General features: G+C 39.2%; 1 protein-coding gene across 1 annotated transcript in view; it reads left to right on the top strand.

Annotated features, from left to right (window-relative positions):
* The window catches only part of naf1 (nuclear assembly factor 1 homolog (S. cerevisiae)), an 89,729-nt gene that overhangs the window by 40,964 nt on the left and 26,757 nt on the right, over positions 1 to 22,008 (top strand). Inside the window, exons 5-6 of the mRNA XM_042338710.1 lie at positions 12,422 to 12,504; positions 14,836 to 14,996. Of these exons, the coding sequence (XP_042194644.1) occupies positions 12,422 to 12,504; positions 14,836 to 14,996 (244 nt within the window). The remainder of the gene's footprint in view (positions 1 to 12,421; positions 12,505 to 14,835; positions 14,997 to 22,008) is intronic.

The raw sequence follows: 22,008 nt of genomic DNA, 5'->3' as shown, positions 1-22,008 counted from the left end.
AGGAGCTGAATTCACATGCACAAGTGAAACAAAAATAGCTCCAGCAGCTTTTGTTAATGTTGCTCCTCATGATATTTCTTAAGAAGAAGGAGAAATTTCTCTTATTATTCCCTGAGCTCTATGTATTATTTATGAATATACCAGGCACTGTTATCTCTTCACTCCCCCCACCACCACCCGCTCTCTCTTCCCCCATTGCCACTTCTTTGTTTGGGGAGAGGATTGCTTTTTTTTGTGTAATTATTTGTGCGTAAAAATGCTTATTGAAAAAAATTAGCAAAAAATCCACCCAAAGTGGTAGTTTCAATCTAGAAAATGCTTGCTTCATCCTGTGGATATTGTGAGAGAAGTGCTTAGAGATTGCTAATATACACCTGGGAATGCAACCCTGAAACTGTATGTGCAACAAGGTAAGAGCTTCTGATAGGTCGCACCTCTGACAAATTAAGGCACCATCTCTAGGAGTTATTGCAGGACATTGCTGAACCTGTGTGTAATGCTGTTTCTTACCAATGTTTCTTTGCATGATGTGATGTTGATCTCAGTTGGGCTTTCTGCACATAGCATCATAGAGAGGCCAGACATTTCCCCACAGGGAAGGAAGAAAAATTGAAGGGCAGGTTAATCAAGACTGACCTTGTTCGCCTCCTAACAGCCAGCTAAAGAGGCATAATGCCCTAGGAAGTCAGCAGTTTATGGGCTCGGTTGTGGAACTTAAACCTACAGTAACGGTATATAAAGCTGTATGAAAATATATTTTTGACTGCTCCAATTGTGGGGAGGAAGTGAAGTTATAAACTGTGAAGAATATTCTTTGAGAGTGGGGGTGGAGTGGAACTTGCCTGAAAATTCACAACCCTTTTGCAAGCAAAGTAGGCATCAATAACTCCATGGCATTTATGGAGTTTCATAACTCCAAAGCAATTTGCCCACATAATATACAGTACAGTATATTCTGTTCAGCACTTTGAGATGTGAGACATCAAAAAAAATGCAAGGCTTATTATCAGACTTAGTGTATTGATTGTTATCCAGTAGTTCCTTAGCCATCTGATTGTGTTTCGACATTTATGGCGTTTCATAACTCAAAGCAGTGAAAATTGTTGCATTTTGTTTCCCAGCATAATGTGAATGTGTCCTGTCCAAAAGGTTTAGAATCACTGAACTCTTCCTGGATCTGACTCCCCTGTAAGCCCCTGCAATGCCACCTGTGTTTATCTTTTTGGCTGGTGCTGCTTAGCCCAAGGCAATCCAGCACAAATACTGGCTCTTTAATTTCTGCCAGTATTAGCTGCAAATCCTCATGTAGAAAGCTGTACCTTTTTGTGGACCCAGTCATTGAGCTGCAGGAAAGTATTTTTTAAGCTAGAGCATTATTCTACCGAAGAGGGTTGGCATCTTTTATTCAAGTTTGCCTCTTTCACGGCACATCTCAAGACCCTCCCCCCCCACTCCGCTCAAGTCCTAATCCCTGACTGTTCATCACCTTGGGATTTCCTCCCGACGTGAAAGGCGCTTACAAATGTAATTTGGGATTGTATCGTATTAATTGTGTCTATAAAACCACCAAAACTAAGTCAAATAGTATGGGCAGACCTACTGAACAGGGTTGCCTGACTGACTTTATCCAAGTCTACCTACTCAGTGTGCACAAAATCTATACATGAACTTCATAGGAGGATCAGGGCTTTAGGAGGACCACTAAAGGTGTCTGGAAATGAAGGTAAGACTACACTTCAATAGAGGAAGTAAACAGCTGTAACTGGGTTAAAAATATAAATAATATTATTTCCATTTGATATAGCACCTTTCACATTGGGAGGATGGCTTAAAGCGCTTCACAAGCTTTATTGTAACATGTAGTGACTGTATTTTCAGGTGAACATTGCAGCCAATTTGCACACAACAGTGTCCCACAAACATTTATTAAATGAATTGATTGAATATCTGAAAATTATTGGCCAAGATACCAAGAGAAATTAATTCTCATCAATTGGTTTCAACTAATCCTCAAGGTGCTATATTTCCCTAAGATGCATGATTCTGCCTGATTGAACATACGTATTGTGTCCACATGGTGGAATTATGTACTGTACTTTGATGGAATTAGAAATTCAAATAGTCTTTGCTTTTCTTAATTGGAAATATAAATATGTGTGTTACAAATGTCCTTGCAGGAATGGAGAAATTTTTAAAAAATTGTCGTTCCCCAGAGCTACAAATTTGTGTCAGAACTCATTGAGTGGAGTATTGCAAGATACGATTGAATAAAGATTACTCATTAACACCTCAGATTCTTCTAAACTAACCAGCTCCAAGAGCAGATTTGTGTTTCTGATTTGTGACTTTATATTAAGCTGCTAATTAACTAACGGTCAACTTGGCTCAGTTAATAGCATTCTCACCTCTGGATCAGAACATTGTGGGTTCATACCCACGCCAGAAATTGTGTTTCTAGTCCTGGCTGACATTCTGGCCCAGAGCCGGGAGAGTGGCTCATTAAATTAGGTGTTTATCCTCTTCCTCTTTAGATGGTGTGAAAGATTCCGTGCCACTGCTCGAAAAGAGGAGAGAATCTCTCCCACTGATCTATCCAGCTGTCCTCCAGAAAACATTGATAATTCACCTCATGGTCACTGCTCCGGTCCTTACAGTTTGGAAGAGAATTAAAATGGCTAATGCTAAATAAAAATGAATTTAAAAAAAACATCGTTGAACTACAGAAACAATCTGAAGTTCAACATGTCTTCAGAACAACACATAAAACAACAAATAATTTACATTTATATAGCGCCTTTCACACCTAGAGATCTTCCGAAATGTGTGGTTTAAGGCTGGCATTTCTGAAATGTTTCATACAATAATTTTGAGCATTTAGTTTTAATGATGTTTTCTCAGTTAAGTTAATTAATCGGTTGTTAGTTGTTTAGCAGATTGGTTTCCGGGGGTAATAATCCCTCCAAAAAATAATAATAATGTGGTCACTCAATCCTCGACTGATTGGAGACACTGCTGTGCGCAATTAGCTGCTGCATTTTGCCCACAAAATAGCACAGTCACAACAGTTTACAGTATATTCTGCGAAGCCTCTGGACAATGTGATAAGGCGCTATATCAAACGGAAGGATTATTATTATTATATAATAGTTCAGAACAGTTTTGGGAATTTACAGAATTCAGTTTACCTGTATAGCTTGTGATGTTTGGCATAGGCAGTGTTTTTTGGGGGGCGAGAGAAGAAAGGAGATAAATTAGAAGAATGAAGTAGATCAGAGGAAGATTAAAATGACGAACTGAGAGTGGCGTTAGCTTTCATTTACAATTAACTGCAGAGTGGTGTAATCTTGCATTCTCTAATTCAGATTAGTTTGTTTGTAATGAAGATTTGGACTGACAGCCTGTGTAATGTCTCCCTTGACATTTGTGCATAACTGGGCCAACGGAACACGTTTTCTGTCAGAAGCTATTTGGTTGGATATAATGGGTGATTTTGTGTAATTACCTAGCATCAGTGTGTCCCTGCTTATTCATATTCTACACAAACTGGGTTATATATTGTCAGATAATTTTCTCGCAAAAACAATATGCTTATTAAAATGCATTCAAAGTGGAAAAGGATGGTTACACAATACAACCATATTATTTTAAACAGAACACGACCACAAGGTAACTTGATCAGCAGCTAGTAGCATAAGATAGTATGCAATGAGCGGACAAATTGTAGGGATTACAGAGCTAGGGCGGAGCAACACTATGGAGTGTTTACAGGTGAGGACGAGGAATTGCGGCTAATTCTTGTTGGCCAAGGGGAGTTAAGCAGAATCTATGTCCAATGTCAGGAAAATCTCGAACTCTTGTATCAAATTTCAAGGGCTTTTTTTTATCATAACTGTCAAACATTTAGTGAAAAGGGCTTTTACCTGTTGTACATCACTCTAAACTATATTTACGATGTGGCTTTTATTTGGATTGACGTGCTTGAAATTTGCAGATACACATATTCAAGCTTCTGTGTGAAATACCAGTTATCTCCCTACTGTGTTGCTGCTCCAGATTTGAAGTAACGTAGGCTATTGCACAGTGTGGGAATATGATGGCACGCTGATGTAGTCATTAATGAAGGAAGTCATTAAGAGAACGGCAGCATTAGCTGCTTTGCAGACATTTCAGTGAAGTGCATTCAAGTGAATTGCAATATGATTTTTTGACACTTGCCTTTGATTTGCTACAGTTCAATAATCTTTGGCACTGGAAGGAGTGCCACAAAACAGCATTGAAATGAGCGTAGCGAGTAATATTTACCGACGGGTGAAAAGACATTTGGAATTTGCGGGTTATTCAACTAAAGGAGGGGAAAGAGGTGGAAAGCTACATTATTGTCAGATTTGTATTACAAGTTTGGTGGAAAAGCGACTATACATTAACATAGTATTGTCAAAGTGCTGTCCTTTGGAAGAGGTGTTAAACGGATGCCCTATCTACCCAGTGCTTTGGGACTTCCTCCTGATGTGAAAGGCGTTATACAAATGTAATTTGTTGTGGTTTGTTAAAAATCCCATGGAATTATTTGAAAAGTGAAGGGAGTTTCTCCCAGTATCCTGGCCAACAATCCTGTCAACAATCTAAAAGTAACAAAAGTATTGAGATCTCTTATGAAGGAATAGATATACGTAATATAAATGAAGACAACAATAAAATGTACACCTAAATCTCTGAGAGATGAGTGTACACCCAAGGCTATTGGGTACACATTCTCCATTCCATTAACCATACTTTTGTTTGTACCACATATATATGGGCTTTTAGTCCTGCAATTTTACGGACTGAGCAAATTGGTATTTCCATTATGTTCGTCTTCCTGAAAGTATAATAGCTTCTCAATTCTTTGTTCATTGTTTTTTGCAGTGACCAATATCTCCAAATCTTCTTGCATAATTACCTCCCTTGACATGCTCCGCTTTCTACCCAGTAGTTTGCTGTGCTGATGTCCTTCTAAGAATCCTCAGTAATGTAATTCATGAAGTTGAACAGGAACAATGAGTTTAGGGCTGATCCCTGTGGCATTCCACACTGAAAATAATCACTGTAATAGCCTCCCTTCTCTCTATTTTGTAACAAATTTATGCAGCTTATCACATTGCTTCAGCGTCCTTGACACCCTTATCTTCATTTGTCTACAAAAGAGGAATTTATTCTCTTCAAACGGGGGCGAAAAGTCTGAATAAATCTTTGTCGCAGCATGCAGTTTGGATCTTCCAGCCAAAGGGTAACTAATGCAATTCAGTATGGAGAGGTGTAAAGTGCAGGAGAATCATGCTATTTGGTGAGAGTTGGGGGATGGGGACCATAACTTTCAATGATCCTTATAATGAGGATGCGATCAAGAAATGACGAAAGTCAGTACTTCTTCATCACAACATTATGATCAATGACCCGTGTGGGTGGCGCAATTTCGATTTTCGATTTTCATTTAAGAAAATGTCCGGGTAGCGAACCCACATTATAACAAAGCATCTTTAAGAGATACTGTAAATACAGTAAAGACAGACAGTAATGGTAAGATACATACTTTATTTTACTTACTATAATGTACCGGTTTAATTGTAATTGTTTTACACACTGGATTTAGCCTCCAGGAATAATTCAATTTTCACCTCTGTGCCAGAGGAGCAATAAAAAGGTTTTGAAGATCTCATGTAATTTTCAATTTCTTAGTGATTTGGGAGAATATATATTGTAAAAGCTATTTCTGACAATGGTTAATCATCTTCTGTAATGGCTCATCCTTGGGGAATTGCTTTGCCTAATCCTGTTCCCATTGCAGATTCATGGCATTGCTTCATGCAGGTGAGCAACTTAGAATGGAAACCCAAATAAATTGTGTTCTGTCAAAATGTACTTACACATCTGCAGGTGTGAGGAGAGTTTTGTGAAGGTTGGGTAGAGAGAGGGGGGTGGGGGTGTGGGGGCGTTGGTGGGGAAGAGAAAAAGGGCGCCTAGCTCTGTGTGGGGGTGGGGCAGTAGTTCTGTGTTTTAAAACGTTCATTACATATGCAAGGACTCAGTTAAGGTCACTTTTTTAAAAAAATATTAAAAAGCTGAGCATGCTACCTGCTACCAGATCTCCCCAACAATTGATTAAAAGAGCCTAAGGACAGTCAGTTGAACCACCCAAGACTAAAGAGTGCCCAGGTTAGCACTCTTAAGTCTTGGGTGGTTCATCTAGCCCAGCGCTAGTGTGTGAGTTAGTTATAACATGGAAGTTACCATATGTGCAGCGTGGCTAGCTTTATGTATACAGTATGGTGTAAGAGAGATGCTATTGCTACAGTGGGCCAGATATGCATTGGTGCCATTGACATGTTCTAACCTACTGTACAGCTAGATAACCAGAGTAGCAGTTTTAAATGTCAGCAACTGTGTGAAACGTAGCTTCTTGACAGTTTGACTAAACAGCCATCAACAACACATACATTTCTGGTGGCGGGAAACGGTCTTGTCACTACATGTCACATTTAGAAAAAGCAACGTGTTTTTTTTTCTGCCCTCTGTCGGGTGAAGCTATTTGAATTGTGTTTTTCCGTTCTATTTAATTTCAGTTGGAGTGATACGCAGAGAGAATGAAACTGAGTTAAATTTATCGGATAATTTTTATAGGTTCCAACACATCGATTGGCGCATTGCGCTACTGTAGAGCAGTGAAGTGGCGGATTGTGCAGGGATGGCTGATGAAATGCTTGCGTGCAGAAACTGTTTGTATTACATAACACGGTCATCGAGGACCGAAGGCTACTCACTGCCTATTTGTAGTCCACGAGAAATAACTGAAGCCTTTTTTGATATATTTATAAACCATGTGCATCCATGAAAGTTAAAGCATCTTAAAGCCCATGTTTATGGGCCTGTTCAGCACTCTGAGACTCTACCCTGCATGATGGATGCTATATAACTGCACATTGCTGCTGATGTATGTTGTGTTCTTTAGTGTACCAAAGTTTTTNCAATAATAAGACCTTAGTTAAATTTCATGGCATTAAAATTTCAACGGAGGGAAGCTTTTACTGGATGTGATAAAGCTTGCTCATTATAAATAATAATAATAATAATGATAAATTGGTCACTTGAATCCACAACTGTTTGTGAGACACTGCTGTGTGCAGTTGGCTGCTGCATTTCGCCCACAAAATAAACAGTCACTTCATTTTACGGTATATTCTGTGAAGCGCTTTGAGACATCTCGAAGACATGATAAGATGCTATATCAAATGCAAGGATTATTATTATATCCATCTGAACAGATCAAAAAATACATACTGATCTTGAGTTCCTTGAATTTTTTTCATAAAAAGCATCTTGTTGTTATTGGTGGTAACCTGACAACCTGGAAATCAACTGTTTGTTTAATGCAGGAGGCTGGCTGGTCTGCTCCAGAAGCTGTGTAAATAATTCGACAGACGGTGGTAAGAGTATGGAGTTTATTGCATAAGATGAAACATAAAAGGCTTAACAATTTGTAATCAAATTATACTACATATAACAACACAATAACAGTACAACACATCTATGTGAGCAAAACATTTACCACACACTCAGGGGTTGTTCAATACTCCAGACAAACATGCACAAAATACACAGCAGAGATCAGCCCCTGAAAAACCCTCAGGGACAACTGATTCTGTAACACAAATACTAAACAGAGTCTGGCGTCCGGTAAACCCTCGGACCCAGCAGTACGTATCTGGGTCTCACTTCGTACTCCGGACGAACGGCACCCAAGATTATACTTTAACGAACTTCTGTGCAGAGATCAGCCTCTGGAATTACCCCTCAGATGCAACCGACTCTCACAATATCAACAATAAACTGGGACCAGCATCCGATAAACCATCGGACCCAACCAGTCACACACAACAGTAGAACTAACGATATAGGCACAACAACACACATCCAGGCACTGTTTCGTACTCCAGACTAAACAGTAGACCTTGGATCACACCTTGACATACATTGGAGAGATCACAGAACTATCACACAGAATCACAGAGGGTGGCTCCTGTAACTCAACAGAAACAATCAGCTCCTAGCCCAGCACCTCACTCGTGCTGCCAACTACTCCTCTCTCACTTTTAATGGTTACTTTCTTACTGGAGGTAAATTCCCTCGCCCTGTACATTTACATAGATATCGATTCCACTGGGAAGTGTGCTGACCCTCTACACAACTCCAAATATTTCAAAGTTACATCTTTTATGTGTTTCTGAATCCAACTCCCCTGGTCACAGAGATAGTCCCCACGGATATGGACAACCTCTGGGCAGCCTTCTACAACCTGCTTGTTTTCAGCCTTGAGTCTGAGGCTGTAGCCTTTTCTTTCTGTGCTCCATTGTTCTTACATCTATGCTCAAGGACCCAGTTGCTCATTATCTCAGAGGAGTGAACATCTTCCCAGGAAAATATGAAAATGTAATCAGAAGCTAACCTCAGCCCGTCCAGCAAAGCTACTTTTAACCATTTAACTACCAAACCTTCTGGGACATTCGGTTGCTGTTTGAAATATACCAGTGTATTCCGAGGTGATAGTCAATTTATTCCAACAGCGGGAAGTGCACCACAAGTGCACCACCTTAATGAGGTGCTTAAGAGAAGGAAGTTTCTCCTGCTGTCCTTCCTGGCCAATAAATCCCCCAAATAAAAAATGGTCACTCCATTGGCTGCTCGTGGGATATTGCTATGTGCAAATTAGCAATCTACTTCTGTGAATCGCATGGAGAAGTCAACTGGGAGGATTAGTTTTATTGAACTGTTGATTATTTCAAACACAGATTAGACAGTTTTCTTTTAGGAAATAACATTATGGGATTTAGTACATAGGTAGTTTGGGACATATGTGCTTGCGACCGCCAGGAAGGTGGACGGCGAACTAGATGGACCTTGGTCTTTTTTCGTCCAGTATTTCTTATGTTCTTATTGTATTGTCAGTTATTTGGTGGAGTTTAGTAAACTGAGAAATGTACTTTATGGGCCTGTTCAGTGCAATTTGTAGATATATAGCACCCATCACTCAGTGTAGCATCTCAGAGCTGTGAACAGGCCTGTAAACATGAGTTTTAAAACAGAGGACCCGTCTCTGTTCAGATGGATGTTAAGGATCCCATGGCATTATTTGAAAAGAGAAGGGAGTTTCTCCTGGTGTTCTGGCCAACAATCCCCCCCAAAAAAATTGGGCACTCATTCAGTGGCTGTTTGTGTGACATTGCTGTGGGCAATTGGCTTCCGCATTCATCCACAACATACACAGTCAGTCTCCAGTACAATCTGTGAAGCGCTTTGGGACACCTGCCTGATGTGAAAGGCACAATATCAAATGCAAGAATTATTAATTTCACCAGACAATTTCCAGACCATTTTCAAGTCTTTGGGTACTGTGATGTTGAGAGCCGTTGCGTGAATCTTTTTGAAGTGAATTTGTGTGATTTTAATAGACTTGTTAATTGGTATTTGCAATGTTAGCTCAGTTGCAGGACTCGGAAAGGAAATGGACAGGTTGGCTGATTGCCAATGAGGAGAAACATGAAAGTGGCTGAGCTAATACTGTACATGAATACTAGATGTGCTGCCTGGCCATTTCTCATTCCTACCCGATCCTCTTGCATCTCCTGTATCTCCTATATTAAACTATCAAGCTCAAACTCAGGTCAAAGAAAGCTGAGCTATGGGTTAATGGAAACTTGTGCTTTGTCACAGCGCATAATTATTTCCCAGGTTATAGCTCAAGCCCTCAGACTTGTATGGTACGTGCTCAGTTTCTGTCATAGCAGAAATAAAATTAACCCTGGATTACCACCAGGTATATGGAGATTCTTTTCTCTATACTGACCCATCCTAAAGATTGTTTAGCCTTGCACTGTGATGCTAAAACAAATTATAGTAATGGAATGACTCCCAATAGGATAGTGTTATGAACAAGTTTAATTCATTCAAAATAAACGCAAAAGTACATTTTTGAAAAGAATGACTACATCCACTTTTTGTCACCTGTTTTATTTCTCCGATTTTCTTTTTATTGTTATTATCTCTGCTTCTTTTAAAATACCATGTTATGCCTTTTTTGTGTAATGTGTAACTCTTTTTTTAACATTTCTAACTTCAAAAGCTTTGACGTTTCCCATTCTCCAGCTCTCACTGTGTGCTTTGGAGCAACCTTTTTGTGGAATTGATTTTCACCAGCTTGCAACTAACCTGACAGGCCAGTGTTGCAACTAATGAAGAAGTGAGCGTGAAAATTGACTTGAGTGTGTTGTAGGTCCAGCCCTGCCAATCCCTAGTTATCTTCGATGCCAATGTCAGGGATGGAAAGAAACCATCAGTGTGATTTCCTATTGGCAATCCCCCTCAGAGAAATTGAGGCTTAATTAATTCAATGTACAATACAACTATGATTTCAGTTTACAGTTCGTTTCACTGAACCGCCGTGATTTCGTTTCACGATATCATCATGGTTATAGAAGAAAAAATGGAGGAAGATTACAAAAAATTCTCTTTACACAGAGGGATTGACAATACATATCAATAGCTGTTGGTATTGAGTTTACAATATGCATTTTAAAGGAAATTTAATTCATAATATTAAAGGGTATATGGGTTAAGAGTGGCGGACTTAGCTAACACCATCACAGACAAGTCACGAAGAGTGTTTGTATATCATTTCCTGCTGTTATCTACTCTGGAGTAACCTTTTGTAAGTAACACAATTTTGCATTATTGACACCTAAATTTGTGAATCAAAAATGTTAGATGACTTTAACAGTGAATGAATGAATGAATGTGTTGATGCATCTGGCAGGAGAGGTTTAGATATGTTGTGAGCCCTAAATATAAAATCGTTTACAAAAGGAATTACGGATGCCTTTACTAATGCAATTTAAATGTTTTTTTAATAGTTATGAATTGTATAATTAATTGCGTAAGACCTATATTTACATATAATACAAGAATACTTAGCAGAATCTGAAGTGAAAACTACTGTATTCTGATTTTTATCAGCATATTTATGAATAGGGTATTTTTAAATAAATGCAAGTTGTTGTATTTCTACACCTGATTGTCCAAGGTAATTCTGGACATTATGTAGTGTGGATGGATTGATACATTGACAGCTGCGCTAAATGCATAAGAACAGCTCTGCAGGATCAGATGAACAAAGTGACCTTGATGATGTGAAAGAATATATTGTGTTGTTTGATAGAAGAAATGCTTTCTGATTGTGGAGACGCATCCTGCAACTGTGTGAAGAACCTACTTATTCTGCTACGATATTTTTCATTGAATAATTTTCATATTTTACAGGTCGACATCAAACCACATTTTTGTTGTTGGACCTACTTTTTGTATGAACCCAATGTTCCCGGTGGAGGTGGGTGTGGGGGGAGACAACTTTTCAATTCTTGTCCTACAAGAGAAAACTTAGTTAGTCTCTGCGCCTCTAACTGTGATGAAACAAATTGGAACATTGATACACGCTACCACAAACTCCAGTTGTAATGCACAATAATGGGAATATATGAGTTTGCTCAGGTCAAGGTTGGGATCCTTTTTGAGGGGCAAAACTGTAACTCGCTCACAGCTTTGCCACTTTGTGAACTGAGGGTAAAGGTTGCCAGCATTACAGTAAAATTCACATAAGTCATACCAGTCAGGATCATAACATTTAATATAACTTACATGAAGCCTGAGTTGCAGGCTAACTGTAGAAGTCATACAAAATCCGAGTTAAGCAATCATGCATAATTTGATGCAGCCGGTAAGTGCACATACAGTGATGGTTTAAGACTACATTTCACGTGATTCAATGCCTCTTGACTCGTCACTGTAAGCGCACTTACTGGCCAATGTAGGAATTGCATTGAATCGCTGGAATTGAACTTCTGCGCATGAGTCGACAGGTTAAGACATGTTATATTTCCTGCAATCCAATGTAAGTGCACATGCGTCGATGGGTATGGTCGTCATTTCACATGAATGAAGGTCTCCGGTAAGCGCGGGAGTCATAGAGGGTTGGGGATCTGTGTTATGATTTAGGAGGTGTATATGATTTATAAAAATAAGACATGCGAGTTTTACTGTACCTTCAGATTCCGCAGTGTATAATGCCTCAGACAACCTTCTGGTTGGGTCTGCAGTTCTGGTCTGGGTGTCAAGTTGCTGAATTCCTTGAAAAGTTGCTTGTTGGCACTCTTCCCCTGACATTGTGCAGGAAACAACTTGTTTAAAACACCATCATTTCCACCTTAATATTTGTGACTTTTGCACCTGCTGGAGAATCGATTATGTTTCAAGCGAAAAATTAAACCATGGGGAAAATTGTAATGATATTTCTGACTTCTTTCTCTGTTTTTCCTTTCTTGCCCCCGCCCACACACAGTTATCGTTGAATCGTTGAAGGACCAGCCGCCACTTAATGAGGAAACTGTCCTTTTCAAAAAGGATTGCAACTCGGTTGGAAAGGTAATTGTACCAAAACAATTCACTTCTTAAATATTTGCTAAGTGTATAGTATATTTAAAAAAAAGTTAAGATAATTATGTTGGACTATGTAATGTTGCAAATGCTTTAGTTGACTAATTTTTATTTGAAGTGAGACAGATTCTCCTAAATTGCTGTTGTTAACTATTTAAGATGAATCCTAGAATCAGCACAGAATCAGGACATTTGGCCCATCACATTTACGCTAATGGTTTTCTCCACATGAGCTAATCTTTCCGATTGTGGAGATGCTTGTACTTGCGTGAGGAACCTAATTTCTTGTCTGTGAGTAAATAGGTTCCTCACGTTGTTGGAAAAAAAACGAGTTTTCGAGTTCCAATCAAACACAGCTACTGTTTGCGACCAGAGTGGTGTTTATTAAACTCCAGGATCTGTCCAAGTTCCCGATGGGCGTGGGCAAGTAGGCACAATCAATCGATTCACTAACAGAACAATATTACCGCGTAATCCCTCCTCATGGTCGTCTACTTCTTCCTTCTAGTTCTCAGTCTTCCATCCACAGTAGGTATTGTCCTGGGTGCACCGATCTTGGTCGGGCACGGTGTCTTAAGCTTGTGTCCATCCAATCATGGTGCGGACATTAGGTCACCTGGCCAAAATCATGCTGGGTTCACGTGAACATCTCATGGGGTGTACGTGCCTCACACACACAAACACACTGTCCTTGAGACAGTCCGTTATCTCGTGTACATGCAGGACAGTAGTACACATCTTGTCGTTGAGACACTCACATGATCTCGTGAGTGTCAACTCATGAGTTTCAGTCCACTTGCCCCCCACACTTAACTTAAAAGTTAACCCGTTCGCAACATCTATTATGATTCTAACATTATAGAAAGAGTGTAAATTCTAACAACGTGAATTCGGTACGTAGAAGCATTTCTCTGCTTACTTCTAGTCCCCCATACCCTTCGCTATTCCTCCTATTCAAACGACTAATTAATTTCTTATTTTTGTTTACAAAAATGGAGTCTATCTCACTATGGCTTGTGACAAGAAATTCTATACTCCAACCACACTCGTATATAGAAAGATTTTCTCCCCTTCAATTCTTTTTGCAATTATAATTTTATGGGCATTCATTTCCGACTCACCAAGGTAGAATTAGAACTTTTGCTCTCTTATGCATTATATTTACAAATGATGTTTGTTGTTCACCAAATACATTACACGTTTTTTTGCTTTAGAAAATTTATTGCAAAAATGTCCACCAGAAACAAGTGGTTTCAACGTTTTGTGGATTCTAAAAAAAAGGTTATGTGCGAGGAAGGCATTTTTCATTAGTGATGTGGTGAGTGAACATAAAATAAGCATGATGCAGTACTGAGCACACCAAGATCGCTAAGGAGTTTGTGCAGTCCTTAATGGTTTGGATGAAAAGTGGCTTTCCTCCTGTGCTGAATGCAGTGGGTGGGTAAGAAGCTTTAGAGCTGAACATAGTGAAGTGGTTGAGAAGCATCAGTCAGTGAAGAGGAGTAAAAGGCTGATGTTGTTGAGTGGTGATGGTTGATCAGCAGGCGTCAGTCATTCAGTGCAGTGAAATTGTTCTGCCCTTTCTAAGGCAGCTGTTTAAAGTTGCAAGCAGGAGGTCTCCATCAGGCATTTATTAAAAATATTATTGTGAATCTCTTGCTGTTATAAAGTGAAACGAATACTGAAAAGTCAGTCCATCTGTCAACAGTGCCATTTAATACCCTTCAATGCATAAATTAATTCAATTTCTCTCAAAACCCTAAGGGTTTTTTCAGCTTGTATCCTGATAGGAAAGTTTTATAATTGTCTCCTAAATATTGTACATTTCCACTACTTCAAGGAGAAGGTAGGTAGGTTTCCTGATAAGTATTTATCTATTGAGTAATTTTTTCTGGGTTTATGTGGAACTTGTTCATTTCCATTTCTACAATGACTCGGTTAGTAGCACTTTCGCCTCTCATCAAGAAAGTTAAATGTTCAAACCCCTCATCGGGACTCTGATCTCACTGCCTAGGCTAATACTAAGTCCAATTGTTTACAATAATAATAATCCTTGCATTTGACATAGCGCCTTACCATGTTAAGGTATCTCAAAGTGCTTTGCAGGATTTTACTGTGAAGTGAAATGACTATATTTGTAGGTGAACGTGGCAGCCAGTTTGTTCACAGGAGTTAACACCTATGCAGATTTTGCCCAAAACATCTGTATAGAATTCTCTACAGAATTATTTTCCTCTTTGTATTTGGCTTGCAAAAGTACTTTTGTAAAGAATTTATCAAACTTGCCGTGACACCGTTTTTTTTCCCTTGACTTTGCAGGTGTTTGAAGTGTTCGGCCAAGTTTCTCATCCATTCTACGTTCTGCGCTTCAATTCTGCTGAAAACATCACGGTGAAGGGAATCAAGGTACACGAGACATTGTACTTTGCGCCCACAGTGAAGGATTTCACTCAGTACATCTTCACAGAACAACTCAAGAGGTAATTTGTTTTTCCCATAATTGACATTTCCCTATTGCAATTTAAGAAATATACTTCAGAGACAGAGAAAAAACCAGCTCAGTTCAGTCAACCAATATCTTGGTAAGATGGCGTTTTGCCCAGCATTGTTTCTGGTTTATTTCTGTTCCCTTATTTTATTTTTCACTCTCACTTTTCCTTGTGTCTCCTCCTGAAGGCAAGAGGCAGTGGAAGGTAGGTCAGATCGAGGCTCCTTGTTTTGCTTGTAACCAGGTGGAATTGTATATTTTCTGTTGACCCTGACCACTGACTGTCAATGGAGAACAATGGCCACTGTGCTTTCCCCTCCATCACTGATACATCAATTACTCTCTCAACGGTTTGCTACTTAAATTAGGGTAAGGGAAGCCTGAAAGGTGCAGCTGAACATTGGAAAACTGTTTTACCTGGGCCAATTTTACTGCCAGTGTTATTGAGGTAGTGGACAGTAGCAAAAATGGCAAACTAGCTTTCTGCAGGTCTTAAGACACAAAGGTATTTTGGTGATTCCCAACAAAAAAAATGAAAAATTTCTAAAAAAAAAGTCATCCATTGCACTAAGATCAGAGTGCTTTTAGAGACTACGTTTGGGCCACTTTGGACTTTGAACCCCACATTTCTTTCCACGTTTTTTGAACAGATAATAGAGCACGTGTGTTGCACTAAAAGTACAGTGAATGCAAGAGAGAGACTGTGTCAGAAACTGATGTCATGGTGTGTGTGACAAAGCCTGTGGTGGTGCAGGACTTTCAGCTGTTCAGGACATTCAAAGTGGTATTGATCAGTGGCCAGTGAAAGGAGAAACAATGCTGGGCCCTAATTCCCAGACATAAACGCAGCATTGGATCATTCCTAAGAATCTCTTATTGCTTTATCCTGTGTATCCGACTCATTATTTTTGTATCTTGCTGAGCTCTTTAATAACGTTTCCCAGGATGTCAAAATGTATTAATGACCCATTTGACTGAGTACTTTCTTTGTCTTTGTAGTTAACCACTTCTAAATTTTTTTAAAATTTCTTCCAAATATCTTTGCCTAATGAGTCTGGTCTTTCTTACCCTCCTCTTGTTCATCAATGGGCCACTTTAACGTGCACTCCATCCATATTAGTTCTGGTGGAGGCTCACACCAGTAACTTGAACCTGTCATGTTTGCTCAAACCTGATTGATGTTCTGTGCATTTTGCAGCTTTATTTCAGATTTCCAGCACTTGCAGTCTTTCTTCTTATCTCTAATGAAGTGAGATGTGTGTATTTCATGTTAAAAGCAGTTAATTTCTTACTCAGTTAGTAATTGAGTGTGGCACCTGTGAGAAAAAAATATCTAGTTTTACAGATGCTTGTCAAAGCTCTGCCAAGGTTTTGCTATTGCTGAAGGAGCGCACTGGCCTTTCCTGCTTCTGATGATCGAAAGGCAGCATCCACAGCATTTTAATCATCTTCATCTCACAAAGTAACACCATCTGGCACTGGGATTTTGATAGGCGATTGAATCGTTTAGAGCAGATTTTAAGGTTAATAACATTTCGGTAAGAACCTGTAACTTGCTCAAAATTGTGTGGTTCTTACAAATTGCGGAACTGTTGATGAGTTCTGAGACTTGGTGTCCATTGCCTTTGTGCAAGCTAACATCTGTAGCGCAATAAAGATTATTAAAGAGGGAAGAGCAGAGCTCTACAGAGGGTCTACATTACGACACTGGGTATGACGGTGAGCAAATCGGTTAGAAAATGTAACTGCTCGATCCAGTGTCAAACAGCTGAATTTTTTTTAACTGTTTATCTAGTCTTATCTCAAAAAGATGGTTTATTTCTGCCTGCAAGCATACCTACATCATTGTATACATACCTACATGTATTCATACCTTTGTTATTGTACACATTACTTATAAAATTAATTTAACCTCCGACAGAATTAAAGCCCTTTGGATATTTCCCTTGTGCATGTGATGTGCATTATTTTGAGGATCCCTGTAGCACTGATGTTTGGAATAATTCTAACATAATCCTTGTATTTGGTATAGCATCTTTCATGTTGGGAGGAGTCTCAAAATGCTTCAGGATTTTATTGTAAAGTCTAGCGATTGTGTATTTACAGATGAAGGCAGTAGCCAGTTTTTACACAACAGTGTCATGAATTGAATGACCAAATCTATCGGGAAGATTGTTGACCAGGACACTGGGAGAAACTCTTTTCTCTTTCAGAATAGTGCCATGGGATCTTTAACGATCTTTAACATCTTACAGACAGACAGGATCATGGTTTAACGTCTCATCTCAAGTACAGTTAGGACTAGCATAATGCACTTTGGTTTCTGACTTGTATTCAAATGTGCCAGAGGTGTACATTTCAATATACATCTACATGGACGAGAAAATGTTATGTAAGTGGTTGATAATTTAACAGAGAACCTTTTCCTTTCTCACCCTTGCTAATGGACATCCTTCATTGTATATATCCTGTTCTAAATGATGTTAACTTGAGTTGATGCATATTAAAATCCATCAGCTGCTTCATACTCCATTCACTTAATTGAGGCAGATTCCTTTGAATGCTATTAGTTTGTCCTCCACTAACCACATAGCTGAAATTGAGGGTAGTGTGAACACTTTTAGCTTTGCCTGGCTTTCGAGTGCTTGGATGCCCACTTTAATGAGCACAAGTAGCTTTTTATGTATCGCAGTTTGATAGCCTAATAAATCGAATGATGGGAAAATTAGATGGTTTGTACACTGCCTTTGATTTCTTTTTGACGATATTCCCTGAGGTGTTTGACAAGTGAACATTTTGAATTTAACAGGGTATGTTTTCACCCTCACTCAGATGTTTGCGTGCTATACAGTTCCATGGGAGTTGTCTGCCCTTTGCTTGTGTACTCATCCTTCATATCTGAGCCTAATTTGTGGTAGTACCTGGGGGAGGGAGAACCGTAGCTGAGTCCAATCCTGTCCTCACCAAGCATCCATGTACATTGCATTTGCATATGGATCATTGGATAACAGTGAAGAATGAGAACGTTGGCTGATTTCTTTTTTCTGGTTAAACCCAGTCCACCCCATCCTCGCGCAGAATTTTTGAGTCCTATTGTAGCATCTGTTCCCTTCCCCCAGTAAAACAATGTACTAAAGATTTCTAGCTGCATCCTTTATAACTGTATTTGTGAAGTGGTCAGGCTCTCAAGAGTTAGCAGTTACTGTGCAACACTGCAGAGAAAGGGGCTGGCTGATCTTTTGGTGTTCTGTGTTTTGATAACTGAGTTTAATGTACCTAAAAAATGATAACGTTGAGATGTGTAAATGCCCTCTAGATTTTATTGTCTGTGCTTTTACAATGAACCAAAAGAAAGCAAGTCAACCAAAAGGGATCTTTATGATTTTTCCGAGCTGAATAAGCACCGCAGAACTTGCACAATTTAAAGTTAATAAGATTCCTATTGAGATATGAAACACGGAATTGTATATTTAGAACCTGCAATTTATTTAAAATAATTCACAGCACTGTTTTAACTGTGGTAAATTTTTAACTTTTCAATAGCTATTTATATCTTCCCTCCCCCATCCTACTTCTCCTTAGGTTTCCCTGAAACATACCGCTGGCTGGAAAATCAGCAGTTGATCTGCCAACATTGTGCTTTATCCAGCCTCCAGGAACTATTCAACCATGGGTGATTTGCCCTCTCGGGTCCCGCATCAATACAGTTTCCCTCCTTTCAGTGTTTTTTCCTTCCTCTCCTGAAGGCACTGACGCACACTGGGATTGTCATATGCGGCAGGTGAAAATAGTCTTCGTGAGGGGGGCTGAACTGAGTTCTCTTATATCCTTATTGCACTTCGCTGAAGTCTGCAGAGTGCATGTGTGTTTCTGTTTGTCTGTGTGTGTGTCGGCACTGGATCCAACTCCCATTCATTCATTCACGGATTGACTGCTACACTCGCTTTATAATCTAATAATAATAATAATCCTTGCATTTGATATAGCGCTTTTCACATCTTCTTGACATCTCAAAGTACTTCACAGAATATGCTGTAAAGTGAATTGACAGTATATTTGTGGGCAAAACGCGGCATCTAATTGCGCACAACAGTGTCCCACAAACAGTCGTGGATTGAAAATATTGTTTTGGTTTTTTGGAGGGATTATTATTAGGCGTGTGGAGTAAGGAAACTTGCCCGAAGAATTGAACCCAGGTGTCTCGCTTGCTAGGTGAGTGCTCTAACCACTGAGCTACAGGACTCCACTTCATGCTTTACTTCATGTCCTGTTACAACAATGACTCTCTCCAACCGCCTCTCAACATCCATTATCCCAAACTGGAGAAACGTTGGTGAGCTGGTAGATATATTTGGGGAGGTGGGACTGAGCCCCCTCTAGACCCAACCATCCTGTGGATACAGTTGCAATAACTGCTGATTGACCTTCAGCACAAGAGAGGACCGAGCCAGAGCCACCACCAACATGAGAGCTTTATAAGGCAAGACTTGGGGCCCGAATTGGTCAGACATCATTTTGTAGTCAACGGATCTCAACATAGTTTCTGAAAGACTCATTTGCAGTAATTGGAAGCTTGTGATACGTTAGGTCCCAATATCAGTGCAGAAGTGCAATCTATGTAGTAAATTTATATGCATTTACTTATATTTATTAAAGGAGTCCTAGAGGACACTGAGGAGGATCTTGTTGCTAAGGAGACCACCGCTTCTTTTGCTCACTGCTCCTGTTGCTTGCTGGTATCATAAGAGCTTCAGGTGAGCTGCAGGGAAGAATAACACTATAGTTGAGTGTTCTAGTTGTTTTCATTGAGTAAAATCAGTACCAAATGTATTGCCGACCAGTATAGTTTTAGTAAACCTTGAAAACATTGGTGGAATGATGGTTTGCTACAAATTGGGTGCTTTGTTTTATATGAATGAGAGGTTTTCATACAGCAATTAAAATGTAACGTTCATTGTTTGTCGCATATTTTAGTTATTCGGATACGTGAGGCCCAATTGTCAGTGCAGAAACACAATCTATAATAAATATATATATACATTTAGTAAATTTACATATATTTATAAATTTACATATATTTATAAATTTACATACATTTGCTAAATTTAGAGACACTGAAAAATGTATAGCAAAGAAAATGGCCCAGAGGGTTATCAATTCCACTGGCTGGAAAACTCCCCATTCCACCTCCTACCCAATATAAGTATATTTCACTACTGTTTTGGGCCATCCTGTGCACCCTCTTCCCTTTTTTTTCCGGAAAAAAAACAACACAGAAACAACTTCTTTTTCACTCCCCCAGGCTATTTGCAGGTTGGGGTTTGTTTGGGTGTGTTTGGGTGGGAAAAGGTCAGTGGAAAACTTGTCTTATATTCCACCCCTGCCCCCCTCCCCTGGCAACATTTACTTCCAAATTCAAATTAACTGGTTCTTCATCTCATTCTTTATGGGAAGTCATTGGCATAAGATTGGCTAACATAATTATCTATATAATGACATTGACTTCATTTCTAGTCCATTATGTGGAGTCCTGTAGCTCAGTGGTTAGAATACTCGTTTTGCAAGACCTGGGTTCGATTCCCGGCAGAGCGAAACCTTGGGCAAGTTTCCTTACTCCACACGTCTGATAATAATCCCTCAAGAAAAAAGATAATAATACATTGGGCACTTCAGTCCACGACTGTTTGTGGGACGCTGCTGTGCGCAATTGGCTGCCTTATTTCCTCCACAAATATACAGTCAATTCACTTTACAGTATATTCTATGAAGTCCTTTGAGACGTCTAGAAGGCGTGAATAGCGCTATATCAAATGCAAGGATTATTATGATATTTTTAAAACTATTATTACTACTTGAAAAGTGCTAAGTGCAAATTAATATTTCTACTTTTGACACGTTTTACATCAGCAGGTAGTCTGGAGGGGAGGAGGCTGATCGGGTGTGAATGTTAAAGAGCAAGATCTCAAAATGATTAATTTTGGATATCATTGTATATCATTAGACAGAGAATTAACATCACCTCAAAAATGGTCTAAGTTGACGTGCACCAGTTCAATCTGTTCAAGTATTGAGAGAGGTTTATCCCGGTGTCTTGGCCAACAATTCCCTGAATAAAATTGGTTACTCACTCACTGCATGGATGTTTGTGGGGGACAAATTGGAAAGCAAAATATGGTTACATTCTGTATATTGCTGTGCGCAAATTTACTGTTGAGTTTCCCCACAAAATACATAGAGACACCACTTTACAGTATATCCTGTGAAGTACTTTGAGACCTGATAAGACATTATATGAAATCCAGGGATGATTATTATATATTCTAACTGAAGACTCTATGAAACACTCTTTTTCCAGTCCAAGACAGAAGATTGGAATTGTATTTTGCCAGTATAGTGCAACATTATTCAGAACCATAGTGTGAGAGCTGAAACGGCTCCTTTAAAGCCATCCTCATTATTGCATTGCACATGGATTCCACAGGCTTGAAGTCAGTTTGATCTTGACTCAAAGGAAAAGCAATTCCCCTTCACAATGGAAACATTTTTTTTGAAATAGAAATCCATTCAATCTCTCTGACAATATAATCATATTTTGCTTTTCCATCATCCCCTCCCTTATAAATGGTGAAAGAAAACGGAGAATGTGTTAACTCAGGAAACTAGTCTATTGGTTTAAACTCAGTCTGTATATTGTGAGGTTAATCAGCCAAGTGGCCCTTTCATGCTCCATGCATTCCTATGTTTTTTGTTCAATGTGAATTCTCTACATTGTTCAAGTATGTTAATAATGTTGTTCGTTAGTTCCATCATTTTGGAGCTAGAACCATAGAGAGACGTTTTCCAAAGTGATAATTCATGCCTTGTTTACCCTTCTCTTCATGGGAAATAAGCTCAGTGTAAATCTGACTTCACTAGCATGCTTAGGAAAAAACTCTTGTTGGAGCCTCATTGCTGACAAAATCTTTGGCAGGTGGTTTCAACTGGACTCCACTTGCCCCACTGCA

Source organism: Callorhinchus milii, unplaced genomic scaffold (genome assembly GCF_018977255.1).
Source record: "Callorhinchus milii isolate IMCB2004 unplaced genomic scaffold, IMCB_Cmil_1.0 Scaffold1, whole genome shotgun sequence".
In the NCBI taxonomy this organism is placed as follows: Eukaryota; Metazoa; Chordata; class Chondrichthyes; order Chimaeriformes; family Callorhinchidae; genus Callorhinchus; species Callorhinchus milii.
This window is presented reverse-complemented; position numbering and strand designations above follow the sequence as displayed.